Source organism: Labrus mixtus, chromosome 8 (assembly GCF_963584025.1).
Source record: "Labrus mixtus chromosome 8, fLabMix1.1, whole genome shotgun sequence".
NCBI lineage: Eukaryota > Metazoa > Chordata > Actinopteri > Labriformes > Labridae > Labrus > Labrus mixtus.
This window is the reverse complement of record NC_083619.1, coordinates 13,754,448-13,775,464: the sequence shown is the minus strand read 5'-3', so window position 1 is coordinate 13,775,464 and position 21,017 is coordinate 13,754,448. Positions and strand designations below refer to the sequence as shown.

The 21,017-nt window shown below is 39.6% G+C and overlaps 1 protein-coding gene across 1 annotated transcript; it reads right to left on the bottom strand.

The window, feature by feature from the left end:
• Positions 1 to 11,765: 11,765 nt before the first annotated feature.
• LOC132979035 (fizzy-related protein homolog) lies at positions 11,766 to 20,945 on the bottom strand. The gene is made up of 14 exons (XM_061044482.1): positions 20,763 to 20,945; positions 19,652 to 19,725; positions 19,003 to 19,131; positions 18,046 to 18,109; positions 17,266 to 17,396; positions 17,087 to 17,172; positions 16,809 to 16,992; positions 15,736 to 15,801; positions 15,369 to 15,471; positions 15,044 to 15,228; positions 14,729 to 14,962; positions 14,275 to 14,379; positions 13,387 to 13,479; positions 11,766 to 13,231 (listed from the first exon to the last, which is right to left on the bottom strand). The coding sequence occupies exons 2-14, from the start codon at positions 19,718 to 19,720 to the stop codon at positions 13,190 to 13,192; spliced, it is 1,491 nt and encodes a 496-aa protein (XP_060900465.1). The 5' UTR covers positions 19,721 to 19,725; positions 20,763 to 20,945; the 3' UTR covers positions 11,766 to 13,189.
• Positions 20,946 to 21,017: the final 72 nt, after the last annotated feature.

Sequence of the window (21,017 nt, the reverse complement as noted above, 5' to 3'; positions counted from 1 at the left end):
TATTGAACACATTTGAGCTGGTTAGGCACTACATGTAAGATGAGTCCTGTTTTTCCACTAAAACAAAAAAAACAAGCACTGTACTTGACTAAAAGGGTTTTGGATCTGTTCTGATATCTGCTTTTCTGTCTCTATGATTGGGCTGTCTGTGGTCTGCTAACCCTCTCTTAATGTTTTGCTACACTTTAAGGTAAAACTAGTATGACCTCTAGTTTCATGTCTTTTTATAAAGCTGATATAGAGACACAAATGAACTATTCAGAATGTGAGTATTTTCAATGATGCACGTGGATCTCAATGTTAAGTCCCACTCTCCTTGACTCCTCTGATCAGAGTGAATACTTTGTAGCAGTGAATAGGCTCAAATACTCTGCTTTAAAAACATGCATGAATTCAGAGCTTGACTTTATATTTCAATTGATACAAGAAACACTTTTATAAAATTGATTGGCTGCTGCTTCCAATAATAATTAATAGTATCTAATCTCCTGAACTATGAATTTTAAATAAACACAAGGTACTTGTGCCCTAATAAAAGGATAAGTGCTTGGTGAAGACACCCCTCATTCCAATTATGTCCCTAAGTCTCACTGATTAGTTACATAACCTACCCTATGGTCCTTAGTTGCCAAACAAAACAGCATTGCCATCTTCAACAGACCCAGACTCTGTTGATGCAAACTCCAGGTAGAGACAAAGCATGGCCATCACAGCCCAAATACCACTGCTAACTTCAACAGACCCAGGCTCCGTACATGCAAGCTGCAGGTAGTGACACTACCTACTCCAGTGGTTCCTAAAGTGGGGGTGGGGACCCCCCGGTGGGTCGTCAGCCACCAAGACAGCAGTCGTCGGATACCGTTATGTAACCAGTGTGTGGATAGGCTTATTAGTGCATGTGTGTGGTTGTGCGCTATGTCATTAATCATCTCCAGGGACAGTGGGGGTCCCCAGTCTCTGGTTTAGGAAGTTGAGGAACCCCTGACTTACCTTACCACCTGGACTCTGATGGCCCCCTCAAACAAATGCAACTATTCCTGGTGCCATCATTACACATGAAAAAAGAACAGCAAAGAGAGAGAAATAGGGCGAGGGAAGCAGAGCTAGGGTGAGCTGTTTGGTCGGAGCTGGTACTCACCACTGCCTGATCGGGCTGTCACCCAACTGACCCAAATATTCATGTGTAAAGAGAAGAGAGAGAAAAAAAGGAGACAAATGATTTTCTCCTCCCTTTATCTTGGCTCCAACTGGCTTTACTCTTCCTCATCCAAGTCCACCGACATCTCCCTTACTACTGTATATTTCACTAACCCTGTCCCTGCAGACCCAGCTCCCAGTCCCAGAAAGGAAACAGCGGATCTAGCTATGAACCCTCTACATCCCACTTCTACTGGACGAACCCTAGCTTTCCACCCTCGCTGTTCAACTTCTGCACCTAAACCTTTTTCCTTTCATATGCTTCCCCCACAGAGTCCTCCGAGGGAACAGTCAGTTCTATAAAATAAACGATCCACTGATTCACAGACCGCAACACTATGTCAAGTCTGGTTAGTGCAAACACAATGGCACAACAACCTCGTAATTTAACTGCATCTCCCAATTATAAGCACTCTTTCAAATGCCTCAATGATGCCTGCTCAAAAATCTACCTCCTCCATTTCTCTCCCCCATGAACAAACTGAATAGCTACATTCTTTTCCTGATTACATTCTGAATTCACCTGCCATCTTTTACTTTCAATTCCTGCTGCTAAGCTTTTCAACACCAGGTTATGTCGTCATGTATAACGACCTTGCAACAGGCTAATCTTACAATCTGACAGAATATGCCTTAATGTAATGTGTGCCTGTCTACCCAATGTTTTAGTTTCTGGGGTTATGGTAGCAAACCATAAGTAGCCCCTATCGGGAATTTAAGGCCCTCCAACTAAGCTTCCCAGTTCATCCCCTGTCCCTGCTTAGTCTGAGCCACAGCCTTTGTACACCTTACAACTTCCTCTTGTTGACGTACCTGTTCCACTACCAGCTTCCTGCTACCTATGGGACTGATCCAAAATAGACTGACTGACAGGTGCCATGAGCTTCAGGAGACCTGCTGCTTGATTGTGTTAAGCTTGACTTTACTCAGTTTCCTCCAGATAGACCTCTGTGTTTTCTTTGGCAGATTAAGTAAGGTGGATATCAACCATAAACGTCAACAGTTAATCCTTTTGGATAAATGTCTTCTAAATGATTGTGAATTAATACAACAGTAGACAGTTATCATAAACTTTTCTCTGTAATTATTACTTGAGCATCACAAAGTGGCCTATCAAAGAAGCAGCGGCGTTGATCAGGCAGAAGGCCTCCGTATAATGGTAGGTCTGGTTATCTTTCATATGTCTTTGTATGACAGCAGCATTTATTTCTTCTCCTTGAGATACTTAAATACTTACATTTAATTAGAAATGTGAATTAGAAATGCCAAGCACAGTCTGCCATGAGTTTGAGCATATGTCTGTCACAGTATAGTATCTGTCACAGGTCAGGTCTGTGACAGCTCATTAAATGTCAGCTTTGTGCGGATGACAAGTTAACATGTTATCTCCTCATTCCTGCTCTTTCTAACCAGAAATGTAGCCACTTGCCGGCTTCTGACTGATTCTCCTTCTCCCAGAGACTCTCTATGAGGTGCCAGGGTGCTGGTGATGATGGGTGCCAGTACAGACAGCGGGGGGCAGTTGGCATATCATCGCACCAGGCTCGATGCCCAGAGAGCAATAACAACGAGGAGGGAGAGAGAGAGAGAGAGAGAGAGCGAGAGAGAGAGAGAGAGAGAGAGCGTGTCACACAAGGTCTGTGCTCCTAAGAAAGTGACTGATGCAAAGTGTCACCTGTTGTGCACTTCCTTTTGCACATCCATCACCATTTTCCAACAGTTTCTTTCTTCATGAAACCATCTGCCTGGAGTCATGGCCATGGCAACTGTTTTTATTGTTCATACATAATAATTTCTAACCCAAGTTTCCATGAATGTGAATTGATTCTCTTCCAACAACTGTCTAAACCAAACTCATAATTTCAGCTTGAAATCACATGACCCAACTTTACAAAGCAAAATGCCTTTACAAAGCATTACAGAGGTCTTGAAATCACAACCTTGGTCAACATCATTTGATCATGTTGAGCTACTCAAATCGATTAGAGACATAAGAGGTGGTTTCACTCAAACAATTAGGCCTTCACCAGGGTTGTGAGTGGTGACAGCCGTCAATGTATGTAAAGGCGGCTAGTGTCAAATATTTGGTTATCAATATAAATACTCTAAGACTTTGTGTTCTTCCTCTAGACAACTTCAGGATGTTTGTGATTTACGCTGACTAACATCCGTTGCTCCATATGTGACTAATGTGCTTCTTCTTTTTTTTTACCATAGACTGCAAAAGTTCAAATGAAGATAAAATAAATAAATCTGACAAAAATTCAGTTATTGTGATTATTGATTTGATTTCATCAGCCATGATCATAAAACAAAAACATTTTAATAACAGAATTAGATTTATTTTGCATGAATTTGCAGTAGCTGTCTACATTACTGTTCACAGTAAAACATATGGATGCACTGTTGCAATAAACTGCATGCATGTGCAAGTTTAGTTTATTGATAGTAGGCTTAATTACTGGTAGTATAAGAAGAAGAAGAAGAAGGAGAAGAAGAAGAACGTTGGTTAAAACAAGAGGGACTGAAGCTGGGATCTGTGTACCAACTCCATGAAGTCTTCTTTCTGTATGTAACACTATTAAGGCATTCACACAAACGTATGAAGGTTGTTCCAAAGAATCAACGGTTATTTCTTTCAAGAGTGTCATTATGACAGGACCTTCCTCAAAAACCTTGAAACTTTGTCTATATTCTTATTGGCCAATAAACAAATGCACTTGACTCTTTTGTGTTGCCTAGCAACGGCAGCCAGTCCCTGATTTTTATATATGAAAAACCAGCATGCTGCCAATCTGGAGACTTGCAGGGTGCGGTGTGAATGAGACCAGCCACGATGCATTTTTAATTAAAGCATTGTAAGCTTTGGGGGCTGTTAGCATTGTCTGGGATCGTTACTAGCAGGAGATGGGCGCATGATTGATTTTCATGTGGAGATGATGATTTGGTGTTCAAATGTAACTTACATGTTGGCTTCATGTAAGCTTTGGATTTCACTGATGGTAATTCAAACAAGCTTTGCCCAATATTGATCTGGTTGCATTTAAAAAAGTGACTTGATATTAAGAACAATTTTTTCTGTTCATGGTTGGCTGTTAGTCATTCGTAACAGTAAATGGGGATCCTGTCAGGTCACTCATGCAGGTATCCTGGTAACAACAGCAAAAATAGAGCACATGTGGTGCGTTTTGTAATTGTCTGTCCGTAGCCACAGGATTTAACCACCATTCCCCTTCAATCATTTTAAATTCCTCTCTATATAAATACTCATCCTAGCCTCTACTGCTTTTATATATTTAAGTACGTCTGTCAGAATCTGACAACTGATGAAGAATTTGATGATAAGAAATCTGTGTCTGTCACTGTGTTTTCTGTTTGTTTAAGTGAAATATTCATTTATATTTGAATATGTCACTAGCTATCAGACCTGTTGTGGAGCTAAGAAAAGGATGTATTGGACTTATATCTTTTCTAGCATCTCTGCCCTTCAGAATTGTTAGTAGCTGAAGACATGTATTTTATTTTTATAGATTAGTTCAATGATATCAATGTGAAGAAAATGCCTTGCCATGTACTACGCTATTCGCAGGCAACATTCTGGCCTCTAATTGTGATAAAAAGCAACATATTTAAACAAGAAGGGGGTGGGGGTGCTTTTGTGTGTTCATGACTCAGTCTTGGATGTTTTTCTGACCATAAACTCCTAGAACTGCTATTTAGTTCACACTTTATGCTCTCTCTGGCACCATTCAGAATCAAAAAGAAAATCCAAGCAGAATCACTACTAAAGCACTACAGGAGAAGTGTTGTCCATAACAGTGAATGGGACAGTCCTTCAAGTCCACAGAGGGATTTAGACCCCTCTCTTATTGATGAATGACGTGTGTTTAGTCCACTATGTAATCAGTGTTACACAGTTACGCTTTAAGGCTTTCTGGCAGCACGCCATCTCATCTAAAAGGAGGAATATGTTGGATCACAGTATGGAGTCTACTAAGTTTTAGGACACATAAAGACGATTGTCATTTTCTTTTCTCCTTTAGGATCTCTTTCGGAGATCAGTGTGTGTGTTGCATGCATAGTATTGTGTGGTGGTTTGAGATGAGAAGCTGAAGAAATACACACAAGAGGTTTACACCAAGGTTTTATTTATCAAATTGAGTGTAAAGAAAATAAGAAATTACAGATTATTTATGAACAAATGATATTTGGATCAAGAATTACATTTTTGAAGCACAAGATATAAAAAGTGTAGAATGGAAAGTAACTGGAACGAGGGATTGTGATTTTTTTCAGACTGGTTGGTCTGCTGTTTACCCTTTTTTTACTGTAGTCCCCTGAGGTTTTAAAGCTGTTTAATTCAAAATTCACTTTCATGCATACATGATGGTTTTGATTGCAATTCTGCTGGTGATTGAAATTGCTGAACATGAAAGCTGTATCCAGTCACACAGGCACAAGCAGGCAGCTATGAATCAGGGCTTTTTTTATGGGCAGGTTCTGCACTGTTGCAACTGAATAAAAAGGAGAAAACTCAATCACAAAGACATGACTGAAATGTGAACACGTTCTGATTTGTGCAGGTTAAAGCAGACGTAAACTGAAGTACACTGCTTGTGCTTAGAGGCAGACTGGGACTTGTTGTTCTCTGATAAGCGTCACAACAAAATCACTAGTCTTCCACTCAGCACCAACAACACTTCCATTCTCAGGACCGCCACGTCCACAGCTTCATTCTGCAATAAAAGAGAAGATTAACAACCTTGTAACAACACAGAGCCTTGAAACATTAAAGCTTGACTCTTCCCTGCACAGTTCAAATGCGACACGTGATTTATCGATTCTGCATCGTCACCTGTACAGACCTCAGAGTTAAAAAACGTTTCAGGATGTGTCACAGCTTTTGCAGAGCATCTGAGTACTGTGTTGATAGCTTGTGAACTTTAGATTTCAGAGATGGAAATACTACATGCAATTCCGATCTCTGTGTTTCTCTCAAACCCATTTCTCTCTGAAGCCTGTTGACATTCCATCCTTCCTTTGTTGTTGTAATGCCAACCTTTCAGCTCCACTCAAAAGAGAGAGACAGGACCGGGGGAGGGGGAGGGGGGGGGGGGGGGGGGGTCACAGCCCAGCACTTAGAATAAACGCTGTGGAACATATGCAATACAATCTGTGCACAGTATGTAGATTAGATTGAGAAAAAATTAAATGCAGCCCCCCCCAATAAGTCACATTTGGACTGAAAGAGAAAAGAGACAGACAGATTGTCCTGCATCTCCAGTATGTTTCTAAGCTGGTAGCTATGCAACAAGACTGGGAGTCAGTGGAAGTGGGGGGATGGGAAGATGGGGACAGTTTAGTGAGAAGACGAAAGGGAGGGAGGATGGAAAGAAGGAAGCAAGGAAGGAGGGAGGGAAAGGAAGGGGGTGTACAAACTAGAGAAAAGACTAAAGCTGAGCAGAATGGACACTCTATTAGGACAAAGAGGAACCCCAGAAGAGATAATCCATAATGCCCACTGAAGTCAAAGTATTGATAAATCAGTATAGTACTGGTTAGGAACAAATGATTTCATCTGCTGCTACTAATGAGGAACCTGTTAATCAAAAATGATCCATTAAGTTTCCAAACAGCAGGGAGATCTTGAAAATAGACACTACATGTCAACAATGAGCTATAAAAAAAAAAGACAAATAAAGATGTTACTCCATCCACATTGTAGCTAAAGGGAATCGAGTAGCCCTCGACGTGGGAGCTGTCCACTGTCTCGGTGCTGAATGACGCCCTACTTTTCCTCCGCGTCCATCTCCTTCCTCCTCAGCATCTCGCCTCGACTCAGGCCCGGGAAAGAAAAAAAAAACATGCCACCTGTTGCTGCACCAGAGTTTCGCTATCTCAGGAGGTTATAAAGCCGGATAGATGTCTTATATCTCACACATGTAACCTACAACGGCGCTGGTCTTGATCTAAAGTGAGGTCAACTTTCATGTTTTCTGTTTTCTTTGCTCAAATCACGGCAACACGACGACATGATAAACATTTTCCCCCCAGGCGAGGCAGGAAGAGGAAGGGGCTGTTATTTTAATTTCCCATACACGCAGTATGGGTTTGAACAGCCACGTTGAAAGATGTGCTCCAAGGCTTTCCGCTTTTATAGCTTTTTAGTGTTTGTGTTTTTTAAATTCTGAAGTGCAAAGAAAGGAATAGGTAACCTTTTAACGAACGTGAAACACATGCTTACCCTGTAAATAAAACATGCAGGACAAACCCTATAAGTGATATACTCACCGTGTGTCGACGGGAACAACAGGTGAAGCCGACATAATGTTGTTCAGCGTGCTGGATGAGTAGCCGAGGCTGCGGCTCTTTCACTGTTCAGTTTTCTATTGAAATCAGCCACGATCTGAGCGCGTGCGCCCTCCCATTTGAGCTCCACGTAATGCTTATCATGATGTTACTGGGTAGGCTGGAGGAAGATGGATCAGCGTGTTTATATACGCCTGCTGCTGCCGGAGAACACAAGCAGGGGGGCGGGACAATGTGGAGTGGCGACAGGGGGAGGTGGCCAATCAACGTGGCTCTTTTTCAGACCTTGTTAAGGGTGCGGCCCCAAACCCAAGCAGCCAAATCACATTATATAAAGGTTAAAGATGCATATGAATTAAACATTTGGAGGCTTGGGATATACGTTGATGATGGAGAATATTTGTGGTTCTATTTATGGACAGACTGATAGCTACAGGCCATAAATCAATGCAGTATGTCGACCTTGTTTCTGCACGTAATTTTTAAACTGATGGAGGAAAGACAACTCACACACCTCTCCCACACACATCACACACACCACACACAGAATTCACCTGAGCAGCTGACTGTATGAGGAGCTCTTGTTTAATTGAATTAAATCTGAGCTGTGAGATCAAGATTATGCATCAAATTAATTGTTAAATGGAAACAACTATGTTATATACCTGAGGGCTGTGGAAATTGCAAGTGGTAAAATTAATTGCTTCATACAATCAGGCGGAATACAAATAAATTAATCTACCTGTATATACTCACACTCTGACTTTTTTTTTTCCCAGTCAGTTCAGTCAAGCTGAAAAGAAAGTAGAATCCAACCAAAGCCAAGAAGATCGAATTCATTAGTGCAATTTTATTCAAACAAGGAAACATCACATATACAGTCAACACACTAACACGTAAAGCAAGCATGAAAATGTCAAATCAACAATACAACCTAATGCACTAAAGAATGATAGACAAATAAATAAATAAATTTGCAGTGATCCCATGGGGATGCTTTCCTATTTTTCAGAGCATAATGGTACAAATTTCAGCAAATTACACAATAGTGACATTAAACTGTTACTCATTGTTTTTCGACCTCCTTTGCAGTGTAACACTAGATGTAGGCTGGCAGGGTAACAAAGAGTGATTTAAATGGGCAACTATTAGATATTTAAAACGAGTTTGTCTTTAAAATTTACAGATTTTTGTTCCATTGCAGTGCTGACTGTGAAACTGTTCAGTTATCACAATCAGCTGAGTTAACTTGTCCTATCTGAACCAGAGGAAACCGTGACCTCTCCAAATGTTCCCTCATAAAATAAGTTTAATATTTTACATTTCAACTATAATAAGACTATTGTGAGGCATCTGCATTAATCTGTAAGGATATGCAATGGAGCCAAAATAATTTCAATGCAAATATATTAGCAGAAAAGTCAACATTAAAGGGCTCAATTTTCCATTCCAATTTTCAATTTTCAATTTTCAATTTTCAATTTTCAATTTTCAATATTAATATTTGATATATATTTCATTAGGACCAAAAGCTCATTAGGACCAAAAGCTCATCATTCCAGGGGAACCCATTCATGAAGCAGCCAGCCTTGACAGTTTAACTACCCCTTTTCTAAGGAACATGTTAAATAAGAAAGACATCATATTGTTTGTGCTGACTATGTATGTAACAAATTTGCTTTGAAGTAACTAATTTCATGTTTTGCAACACAGCACCAATGGACAATAACAATGTAACAACTATTCACCTGCATATGTGTAACCGTTCATAAACACATTTTGATAACGTGCAATTTATGCAACTAATATCCATGTGACCAACAACATTAACATTACAATTTGTTTTACTCCTCTCTCTCTCTCTCTCTCTCTCTCTCTCTCTGTCTCTCTCTGTCTCTCTCTCTTTTATAGCGAGAACTTGTATCTTAAGCTATAATTTACCAGTGGGAGTAATGAAATGATTTTTATTCTGATTTTGGTTGATCTCCGCAATATGTTTTTATCATTACGTCTTCTCTGAAAAGCAAATTGACAGCTCATCTTAGTTTAAAGGCTGATGAAAAACACCCCCAGTGTAATGAATGCAGAGGGGAAGCTGGGATGAGGGACCATTGTCTTTTGACACACACACACACACACACACACACACACACACACACACACACACACACACACACACACACACACACACACACACACACACACACACAGGTGACCCTCTCTGCGCTGTTCCTTGAGGCAAAATGACCAAAAAGAAAGCCTGGTTTGGCTACAGCCATTAGTCATCACAAAAGCCTGGTTCCTTTGATATCCCTGCAGGCCAGGTCTCAATGCGGCTCAAGAGCCAAGCTTATGGAGGAACCTGGGAGAAGATCCTGCTTGTTATGTTTTGAGGCTTTACTCGTATAATGAAGATCTCACTCTGTGCCTCTTGATAGAAACATCAGGCGGTGGGATTACACATATTAGCTCACCCCCTCTGCTCGCCCCCTCTCTGCTTTCAGGGCTTAATGTTAACATCTGCCCACCCAGAGCCATCCAGATGAGCTGCAAGAGTGTGTTGAATGTCTTTATCTGATCACTATAATGGACTATGCATGTTATTTAGATGACATTGTAATGGAGTCTGAAGGGGAGAGAGGCTCATCGCTCTTTGGTGTTGGTATAGAAGCGGATTCACGAAGGCCTATATTACTTGGTCTTCACAAAAAAACCCAAAATACCTTTTTGAATTCTCTAAATTACAGATTTTTTTCAAGTTTATCCTGATTGAAGCCAAAGTTCAGCAAATTATTCAACATTTGCCCTTTTCTGATTTTTATAGTAAAATCCTCAGGAGCAGAACCCTCTAAGATTCTTTTTTTTTCCTACATGTTTTCAGGCCCTTCAGCTGTTGTTTACGCTGATAAAAATCCATTAACTGTTGAAATGTGTAAGTGAGCTTGGATGGGCTACAGGGCACAGGCAGAGGTGTTGGAGCTTTGGGAGGCGTTTAGTGAGCGTTCATTATTTTTCATTCTCTAGGACAAAACTATGCGTGTGTGGGCTGGACTAGTAATATGATGGAAATTTGCAGACTTCCAGGGAGCAACGTGAGCCTACATGTGTTTTCATCTCTGTCCGTCCCTGTTTATAAAAAAATGTTGTGCAGCGTGACTGAGGGTGAAACAACAAACAAAGTTACACTGGGAGGACATTTAACCTTCCTCAGAGCTCTTAATTAATTCAGTCAACAATGTTACAGAATATCTTTTCTCGCAAGTGTTACATCTGAGTCTCACCTTCAAGGTAACAGGGTTGAGGTTGAGGTGTGGATGTGAAAACAGCAGTGTAGAGTTTAGTGCTGCTCTCATGTTAACGCCCTCTGGTGTTCACTCTCAGTTTGGACAAACTGGAAGCCACCATAGAAAATGTAACAGTTAGGTGACAAACAGGAAAATAAAAAAAATGAGCAGAGGAAAACTGATGAATATTGAATCATCATTTTGTTAATTACATGTGGCTCCCCCATTATCAGAATAATCCAAAGATCTCCATAAGTGTTATCAAATAACCAAACGAGGAATTACTTGGGCTACTTATTGACGGTAGGCCACGACTTGTTGCATCTTGGCATTGAAACACTGAAGCTGTTAAGGAGGCTCACGATGAGCTGACAAGTTTCAGCGTTTTTCTTTTCTTTTAAAAGTTGATCAAACTGAATTTTGTAGCTCAGTGTGAACTGACGGGCAAGTTAGGAAAAAATATGCCAAAAAGTGGTGTTTAAGAATATGAAGCTTTTCAACCATGATCCCAAAACCAGTAATAAATAACACTGATTTACATAGTGGTGATTTTGTGGCTGCTTTCTTGTTGTCTATAAATCCAATAAAAACCCAATCTGTACCGATTCTACTCTCTTTCTTGGTGTGTGCTATTCTGTCCCACTGGAACCAACTGAAGAAGAAGCCTCCAATCTGGTTCTGGTTCTGATTCTAAATCTTCAAAACACGGGTAAGCAATGCAAGTTTGACTATTTCCTCAAAATGCAGTTATTTCTTAATCAAACATCATTTGAACTGAAATAAACAAAAGCCGAAAGCTATTTACAGCTGCACTGATCATAAATTTAGTTCTGATGGTGGCAGAACAGAAATGAAGTAAGCTACACTGCTAGTCTTCATGGCAGTTAAGGGATATATATATATATATATATATATATAAACTCCATGTTTTGTTAGACAGATTTTTGCCAACTTATAAGCACCAAGACAATGACATAAGGTACAAGATATGTTCTTTTAATGGTTGATTATCTCTCAGTACAGAAATATTTTTTTCTTCTTAACATTCTTTCTGTAGTTCAAGATGGCAGCATTGTCTTGATTTTGAAGTGGCATTAAAAGAAATGTCCATAGAGTGTGGCAGTGAAACTGCCAATCAGGTTCCCTCACATAAAATTAGTAAACAAACATGCCATTTCTGTACACAACACAAATAAATAGCAATCGTTTATATGGGGTATGCTAGTTGACTTTAACATTCAAACAAGGGGGGAAAAAAAGGAGAGAAAATGATGCAGATTATACAAGATTTTTTTTCCTTATTAAAAAACAAAGTACACTGGCACTTCTCAACACAGAAATGCTCTCAACGCTGCAAAAGAAAAGTGCCTTGAGCTTGAATATCTTAGCAAACACAGCAAAACACAAAAAAATCATACGCTCCGCATTTCACTCCGATTAAATCCCAAATGTTTTTCTTTTTGCCTTAGTTGCTGTTATCAAAACCAAAGTGTTAATTTTAATGCTCTCTGCCTGATTTTCAATTGAAGAAAGACAAATGAAAAGCTTCCACACAGGTCACAATAAAAACTTATTTTTGTCTGAGCAATTGTTCTGATGGTTATTTTCTTTTTAGATGTGCAGTATGACAATACAACATTTCCTAGTGAGATTATGAAACATGAACTGACACTGCTTGTTATGAAGATAGAATTAGATTTAAAAAAAGAAAGAAAAAGACATCACTCCTGTTTGTCCAATCCTTGTTAAAACATCAACACTGGATTAAGTGATCTGTAAGTCAGTGTCCACAAAACATTATTGTCTTTTTTAGTGAAATAAAAAGATTAGTTAGGATTTTTCTGCAGACCTGAACAAAGCTAATCACACTCCACAGATACAACTAAAAACCTCAGTCACACAAACAAAAGGAAATTCACCAACCCTCAAAACAAACACACTCGCAAGAATATGTTAAAATTAGACATAAAAAAGAAACAGAATCAAATAAATAGACAATCAAAAGGACAAACTTATAATTTGGCAGGTGAGCGCAACACCAGTCTGTAAACAAACAAAAAAATCACATGGGGGAAGGAAACCCGACCCACAAAATTCTCCATGTCATCAAAGATGTCTGTTTGGGGAGCCAGTGACTCCATCATATAGGAATAACTAGAATACTGTATATTTGCATGTAAAAGCCCCCTCTTTATTTGAAACTCAGGTTGTGCACCACCTCAGCTCCCACCCTCACACCTCCATCTACAACTTGGCTGAATAACTCCTAATAAGCCCTCTGTCGACCACTGAGGTGAATACTTAAAGAAGGGGCCATGTACAGCTTGCAATAACATGTTACATGCAAAGATAAAATTCCCTTCCTGGATTCATTCCCTCGCAGCACAGAGGCGCCCTCACTATCGGATCCTGGTGAAAAGGTTCAGCACTGACACCGATTCCTAAAAGACACACCAGGACAGAAGAAGGAGGGAAGACATGAGGAATAAAATAAAATATTAGCAAAAAATGAAGGCATTTAACAAATGGAATAGACTGAACATCAGAGAAAAAGGTCTTTTAGATGTGAAACAGAAATGAGAAATGGAGAGACTACCTTAGTGGATCTCATCTTGCTAAAGACGTTCCAGAAGCGAAGGGTTTCATCTCCAGCTCCTGTTACTATGGCTTCTCCATCAGGGGACATGGCCTGTAAATAAACTCATTATTATGTACAGCATTCACAGTATTTTCACAGCATGTAATCAGAGCGTAGAATCCATACATAAGTGTATGTGCAACCAAACCGAATAATGGCGTGCACCTAAAATATTTCAAATTTATAAAACCGTTCATTTGCACTTGCACGCAATGTGCACTTTATAAAATCACAATCTACCTGTAAATGTGTGCACCTGGATCAGCACCCAAAGGCCGCCCTCTACACACCGACATTTAAGCGAAATGGTCAATCCACAGCACCAAAGCAAAAAGCATTCAAGCGAGGGGTCAGATCAAAGGTTTCCAGCACATGATCACTGCGACAACCGGAATTTAGATGAAAATAAACTTTCTGACCCAGAAATTGAGGTGCTTCTGAATGAAGTGGTGGTCAGAAAGCACATATCGTTTGTTTGCAGCAGCAGGAGGGTCAAAAACTACCCAAAAATCAGAGAACGTCACCACGTTGCTACGTTCACACAGTCCCCGTTCAGTGCCAATTTAGCGTCGTAAACTGTCTGCACTGTGACCAACTAAGAGGATTCTATAGGATGACCTAAGTTAATGACCAAACATTCCTCATTTACATATTTACGTGCAGGTAATGACGATGTGCTGAGTAGAAAAAAATGTGTGAAAGAACCATCACTGTGTCTCTGTGCGTCTTATAGCTCAGTAATACTTTTTTTTTTGACTCAAATGCACAATATTAGAATATATTCATAAAAACTGGTTGCTTTATGGTTTTTATGAAAACACAGAAATACAGACAGTATATACTGACCAGGTAGAGTACTCTGTAGGAATGTCCTGTTAGTTTGGCCACTTGAGTGAGAGAGGGATACTTCCACACCAGGATCTGGTTCTGGGAATAACCATGTGTGCTGACCTGTAGAAAACAAGCAAAGTGTTATTAATATACCTCAGATATAAAAGGAACATGATCACTTCGGTTCCGTTTTACAGTCAAATAAAGTGAGCAACAATGGTCCAGCGCTGAGGTATGAATTTATTCAGCTTATCTCAGACAGTGGAAGCAGTGAAGTCGTCTTAAATCAAAATTATATAATAAAATGTATCTTCCAATTTACTTTAACTGTGCTATTTAGTTATTCCATCTAGTTTTATTTACCCTGACAACATAGAAAATGCTGTGCAGTGAGAGAAAAAGAAAAACATTTCCATTTTTTATTACTGTGGTGCATCTTTACCTCTATTAAAAAGTATACATGACTCACCAGTTCATTGGTGTGCTTAGACCAGGCCAAGTTGCAGACCTGAGAGCCGGTGTCCGTGCACTGCAAGGGCTGCCCTGTCAGAGTGTTCCAGAAGCGAATGCAGCGGTCGGCAGTGCCACCTCCAGAGGCGAGCAGGCCGTGCTGGTGAGGAGACCAGGCGATGGCCTTCACTGCAGCCAAGTGCTCTGTGTACTGCTGCACTGGGAGGACACTTGAGTGGTTCCACACCAGTAACTACACACAGCAGGAAGAGGAATGAGGACCAGGATACTGGCAAGCAGCTAACATTCAAACTCTCAATCTCTGGATGCATACCTTGTTATCATTTCCACCTGAAGCAAGCAGCTGGTGGTCCGTGCTCCACTTAAGGCCGCACACTTCCTGTCTGTGTCCTTGGAGACGTCGCTCCGACTGGAGAGGCGGGGCCCTGATGTCACGCTGCAGGATCACTCGATCACGGCTCCCGGATGACAGCTGATCTGCATTCCAGGCCAACGCACCTAGCAGCGGAGATGAAAGGAAGATTGAAAAATGATTCACCGCTCTTGAATGAGAGATGTTGTTAATGAACAACCGTATGAAAAAGAAGAAATTATGTTGTATTATGTTACACCTCAATCCCTCAAGCTCGTCAACTCACCCACTCTGGCTGTGTGTCCTTCTAATACAGAAAGCTTCTTTCCTGCTGCTGCATCCCAGATCTGAACAAAACCTTTATGAGTCCCCACAGCCACCAGGTTACCCTAAAGTTAGAGAACACGCGTTAAATATCCCACTGACTTTAAAGAGTCTGTAATGACTTCAGACAACATTTACCAAAAACAAAGAACAGACTAAATGTTCTAAATGTTTAAACTGAGTGTGCACACCAAAAATACAACGCACTTCCTTCAGGTAAGACTGAGTCCCTGACAATCTCTCTGTGTGTGATCAGTACTGATGTGAAACGTTACAGTAAGCAGGTCTTCCACAAGTTATGAAAGCTGTGAGATGACAGAGAAACTCACCCTCTCTGACCAGCCCACTGACGTTACAGAATCTCCTTCTACAGAAAGGTCACATAGGCGGGTCACCTAAAAAGATGGAGAAGAAAAAAGATGAGTATGTTTTATCTCATGGAACAATTGTAAATAGAAACATTACAGTTGTTCCCCTACCATTCATTTGGAGGGGCGGCCCGACTGCACAATCTCGCACCCCTCAGAATGAAAATGCCCAAAATACTTTATTAACGATATTCATGTAATTAATGTGCACTCGTTTTATTATGGAGGAGCATGAGCAACTTTCATGCATTTTTCTGTCCTGTCCTGCTCGTGTGTTCCTACTGAGTGCGAGCTGAGTGTGAGGCTTATCCATGTTTCCAGTGTTGGACCTGAATGCGTCCATTGAACATGCTCATATTTTTGGTGAACTGTTGTGAATCAATTCACAACTCCAGATACTGAAAGTTGCTGAGTACTATGTACCAAAGTCTGAAATGCAACACTCAGAATGTATCTGGCATTCACCCAGTAAGTTTTTCAAAGTAAAAGCGCAATCAGTTTTTTTCTGTGGAGACTACCCGCGTTTCACTAAATGCTTTTATTCTGAAATGTTTCTCTGACAGTTGTCTAGTGAATGAAATCACTTTGTAGAGGTAAAGCAAATAGCCTGTTGTGTGAAAAGTAATTAATATGCATATTTTATTGACATGTATTAATTATAATTAATGGTTTAACACACATATTTTCACTCTTTCCTGAATATGACTTATCCTTTTGATATTTACAGCAGCACATTTTATAATTCATAATTTTAATAGTATATTGTTAATGGCTTTGAGTTGGGTAAAACTTGCATGTAAATGATAACTACTAGAAAGAATAGTATTACAGGAGGCCCTGCTGGAAAAAAAAAAAAGAATATGAACTTGTTCTTTTTTTTTGACTGCAAACTTAGTTCAAGATTTTAATTATTAAAGTGAACTAGTTTACGTTAACGTGAGTGAACTGTACTTTGTCTGTGCAACACCTTCTCCCAAACAGTTGAATCGAGGGGAAACACTTTGTGGTAATTAGTTATCAGTTATCACTCGCACCTGACTGGTGCAGGCACTCCACAGGTAGACACAGGTACCAAGTCCAACACTGAGCACATTCAGAGAGGACCAGTCCACTAGGTTGAGGTAGAAGTCATCCTGCAGCTCAGGAGCGTCCAGAACTTTGAAGGGAATTTTTGATATTTTTCGTGTAGGTTTCCTTGGCGACCGCAGCAGTTTCTGGCTGTTGTGCAAAACACAGTTTAGTGAAAAATGTATTACAGTTTCACACAAATTGAGAATATAACATTCGAGAACTGACTAGGAGAATGCATTACCTGTTGCTACTGACAGGTGACAGAGAATATGGAGAGACTGTGTTTCCATCCTCTTCAGGCAGGGCTCGCTTAGCACTAACAGAATACTACAAAACAAAAACAGATGATTAGTGATGCAAAAGCTTCCCAAGAAACAAGACTAGTATATTCAGAGTAAGGCCCATGTTAAATGTTTTTACACTAAAAAGGCTTCTTTTGGCGGGAGTAGACGGCTGCAGACGGCGGTCCTCTGACTGAGGGTCCTGGACTTTTTCGATCCCGGCTCCTAACAGCTCGTTTTTCAGCAGTGCTGAGTATGCAAGACCGTCGGCTAAAGGCAAAGAAAGAGACAGAGGGGAAATCAAACAAGGCTGTGGAAATGATTAAGTTCAAACACTGAGCCCCTTCTGCCATTTCTTAGCTCGGTCTTCAAAGGACCAGGGAGAATTTTTCACAAGAGAGCGGACAGAGAGGGAATAAAACTCACACTACTGTACAGCTACACTAGAAAATTGTATCCGTGTTTGGTGCTGACACCAGATAACTATCTCATCTTTCTCAATTCATATTCAATTCCTGTATTAGCCTCAAATATCAAGCAATGGCAACATGCCCACATTAAAAGCTCAAAAAATCAATTAATTACAAACTAGTAAAAAGTTTAAATGATTGACTCTTTATCAGAACTTAATGATTCATGTTTGTGCCAATGAATTATTAAATACATCTGCAACAATTAGCCACATTATGAATGTGAACATTGACATAGAAATAAAATCAGTGCTATAAAACTAATTCATGGAAAGAAAAAACAAGTGAATATTTATCAGTAGTAGAAATAATAATTTCTCTAAAGGTAAGCACTTTCATTTTGAACAAAAAACATTGTAATGTTAATTTACTTCTTACAGGATACTGTAACACCATTATTGGGATGACAGTATGACTTTAGATTATTTGAATGGAGGCGGATTATTTACCTTTGTTGTTGTCTGTTGTTCCGTCTTTGGTTTTCCTGTTTTGATTGTGTGACTTTTCAATTTCCTGGACCAGAATGAAACAAATCAATGATCACTGTAAACCAAATTTCTCTGCATGTTGTGTTAAAGTATTTGTAGACAAACAAATGAACAGTGTTTATTGATGACATATTCCTTCTCAGCCATAACCCACTCTACGATCAGGAGAACACTGTTCTTTTGAAAGGACCGTGAAGTAGCTTGCAGCTAAGCAAAGATCAAATGAAGCCTTGTTGATTGTAATTTCTAATTTAGGACAGAGTTCATTACTAACATTTTGGGGGTTGCACCATCCGAGATTTTCAATTTAGGCATAAATTAAACTTAAATCATACACCTACCTCCTAGAAGGTGTAAAGTCTAACATAAAATAGTGGATGTCATGGTGTATTGTTTTGGGGGTTGGTATAACTTGGAGGAGAAAAAGTTTTACTTGATTTTTTGCGACCAAAACACATCATCCCCAAATTCTCCTTTTGAAATGCAAGAGTTTGAATTGAATTCCTGTTTTTGTTTTCCATGAGCAGAGATAATTTCATCAGTCCAATAACAGAGTACCGTTAAATTACTGTATGTTTATAGGTGAGAATTTCACTACTGGACATCACTGGTATTTTACACCAGCTGTAGATTTAAGATTGAATTATACTGCTGCATCCAACCTACACCGTAGGTTCGTGTAGCTTTGTACCTACACAGAAGCCTACGTACATAGCCTGACGTGCACCTCCTCAAAAGTGTGCCGCTCTAGTAGTCCAGAGGAACCTTATGTCTCTTTAGTGCAACTAAACAATGACACAACTTAAGTTACAAACTAACTAGTACAATGTAGTACTGTGTGGACTTTGCAATCAAACTAAAGACAGAACTTGTACATAGCTGGTGCAAGAGGCCACTGGTGTGCTGCTGCAGACTCACATTGATGCGGTGGAAGTTAACACTCCAGTTGGCTCCGGCCCGGGAGGGAATGAAGCGATCACCATGCTTGCTAGGCGACGACAGAGGGGAGCTTGTGGGTGTCAGAGCTCGCATCACCCCTACAGCTTTCTACAAAAGAGAAGAGAGAGCCTTTTCTGACTGAAGGCCAAAACACAAACAGGCTTTGGACAGAAATCTGAAACTTTACGACCAAACAAGATCATTAAAGAGGCAGATGGTGCATCTGTTTGGGGTGTTTATAACAAGGGCGCTACATTCACAAAACCCAGTCATTTGGCCATCTTGTTATCACTCAACACTAATGACACAGTCAGATGGAAGAGACTGGCCTGTTAAATCATTTACTCTTTCAACACATTGAGAGCAACACCCTTTCTGCTCATTCTAAGGCCTTTGCCAGTTGACAATTCTGTTTGGGAGGGGCTACCATCAGAGTATCACCAAGATAATGAATGAATTGTTTAAATCTTAAGTGTCAAGACTGTAAGACCATGGCTGGATAGCTCTTACAAATTATTGCTTTCAGAAACTATAGGTTGAAGAAATATGAAGCTCCTTTCTGTACTAAAACGAAGAGATTATTATTATTGTTGTTATCATTACAAAAAAATACACATGATTTACTTACTATGGGACTTGCATTCTCATTTTGGATGTTGATCTGTCTGAGTAGCCTGCACTCATAGTCCTGATCCATGATGTCTGAAAACAAGATAAACAAATCAAGACCAATTCATACCACCGTTCCCCAATTGTGACTAAAATAAATACTTCTGTTAGACAGTGATAACTCTTTGTCCTTTGAGAAGAAGGTTACTTGATAAGTACTTAATTATTACAACAACAACAACAACAACAACAACATAAGTCTACTGACTAACAGTTGGCTCATATCAGTTCCCATCCCTGTTTTAAAAGGATTTCCATTTTAACAATATAACAAAGAAAGAAGCAGCAAACAAAGCACATTATCTGGAGTTTTTTGTTTAAGAAATTACTAATACAATGAATTGATTATCAAATCATTTTTGTAAGTATTCTTGTTAAAAGAAATTGATCAATAATCGGTAAAAAAAAACATCGGTAAAACAATTTTTTTTTAAATAACAAATAATAAAACTTCTGCAAGCTTTCTGAAAAAAACAACGTAATTTAATGAAAAACGATTTAGGCAATTAGTATTACATTAAGCACAAGACTTAATAGACATAAGACATAAATTAGATTTATGCTACTAAAAGATATATTTAATTTATGATATTGAAGAAATAAGTATGCAGTCCACTTCACCGCTGACTTCTTATTAACCTCATAAATAATGACCGTCTATTGCAGTGCTTTGCAAAAACAAAGTGTATTTTATAACCCAGATCAGATACACTATATTAAAGAAGTAAAGGGAAACGATGACATTAGTTACAGTGCAGATGATGAACTCAGTCTTCTGCTAACAACACAACTTTAAGTGTCTTTGCGACAACAGCAATTTATGATTGTAATACTATTCCAACAGCAGGCCTCCACACGCTTAGTCTTTCCTACAAAAGCACTTGGGAATTTAAGCTTGTTTGTAATTGTAACAATGAAATCCATTGATTCAAGTATCAAATAATCCAATCACCCAACAAACAAGAGGTTTGCTAATGCTAACACTAGCGCTACCGTATGATACGTTAGCTAACCGGCTAATAGATTAGCAACATTGTTTGTTCTCAACCTACACTAGTTTAAATACCTACCGTGACCGGATAAACGCCTCCCGTTTAAACGCCGTGACCGTCTTCTTTCACTGTTGTTGGTTTTAGTGTGAATCGTTTGTTTTAAAGAGTTATTTTCCTACAAACAGAGCACACACAAAATAACAAATGTTTTCTTTCACCGAGCGTTCAATTTGGGCTCGCCAAGGATCACGGGAAGGATGTGACGTCACTGATTTTGAATCACACTTTTCTACGTTGCTAAGGAAACACGGCAGTCACAACGTGTTTACTGAC

Bases quoted from the DNA above. Each gene is read 5' to 3' on its own strand.
- LOC132979035 (XM_061044482.1), bottom strand. From the start codon at position 19,720: ATGGATCAGGACTATGAGTGCAGGCTACTCAGACAGATCAACATCCAA. The intron at 16,993-17,086 runs GTAATGCATTCT...TTTGCACAACAG, and splicing joins TCACCTGTCAGTAGCAACAG to CCAGAAACTGCTGCGGTCGC. The intron at 13,480-14,274 runs GTCAGTATATAC...GTTTATTTACAG, and splicing joins CCTACAGAGTACTCTACCTG to GCCATGTCCCCTGATGGAGA.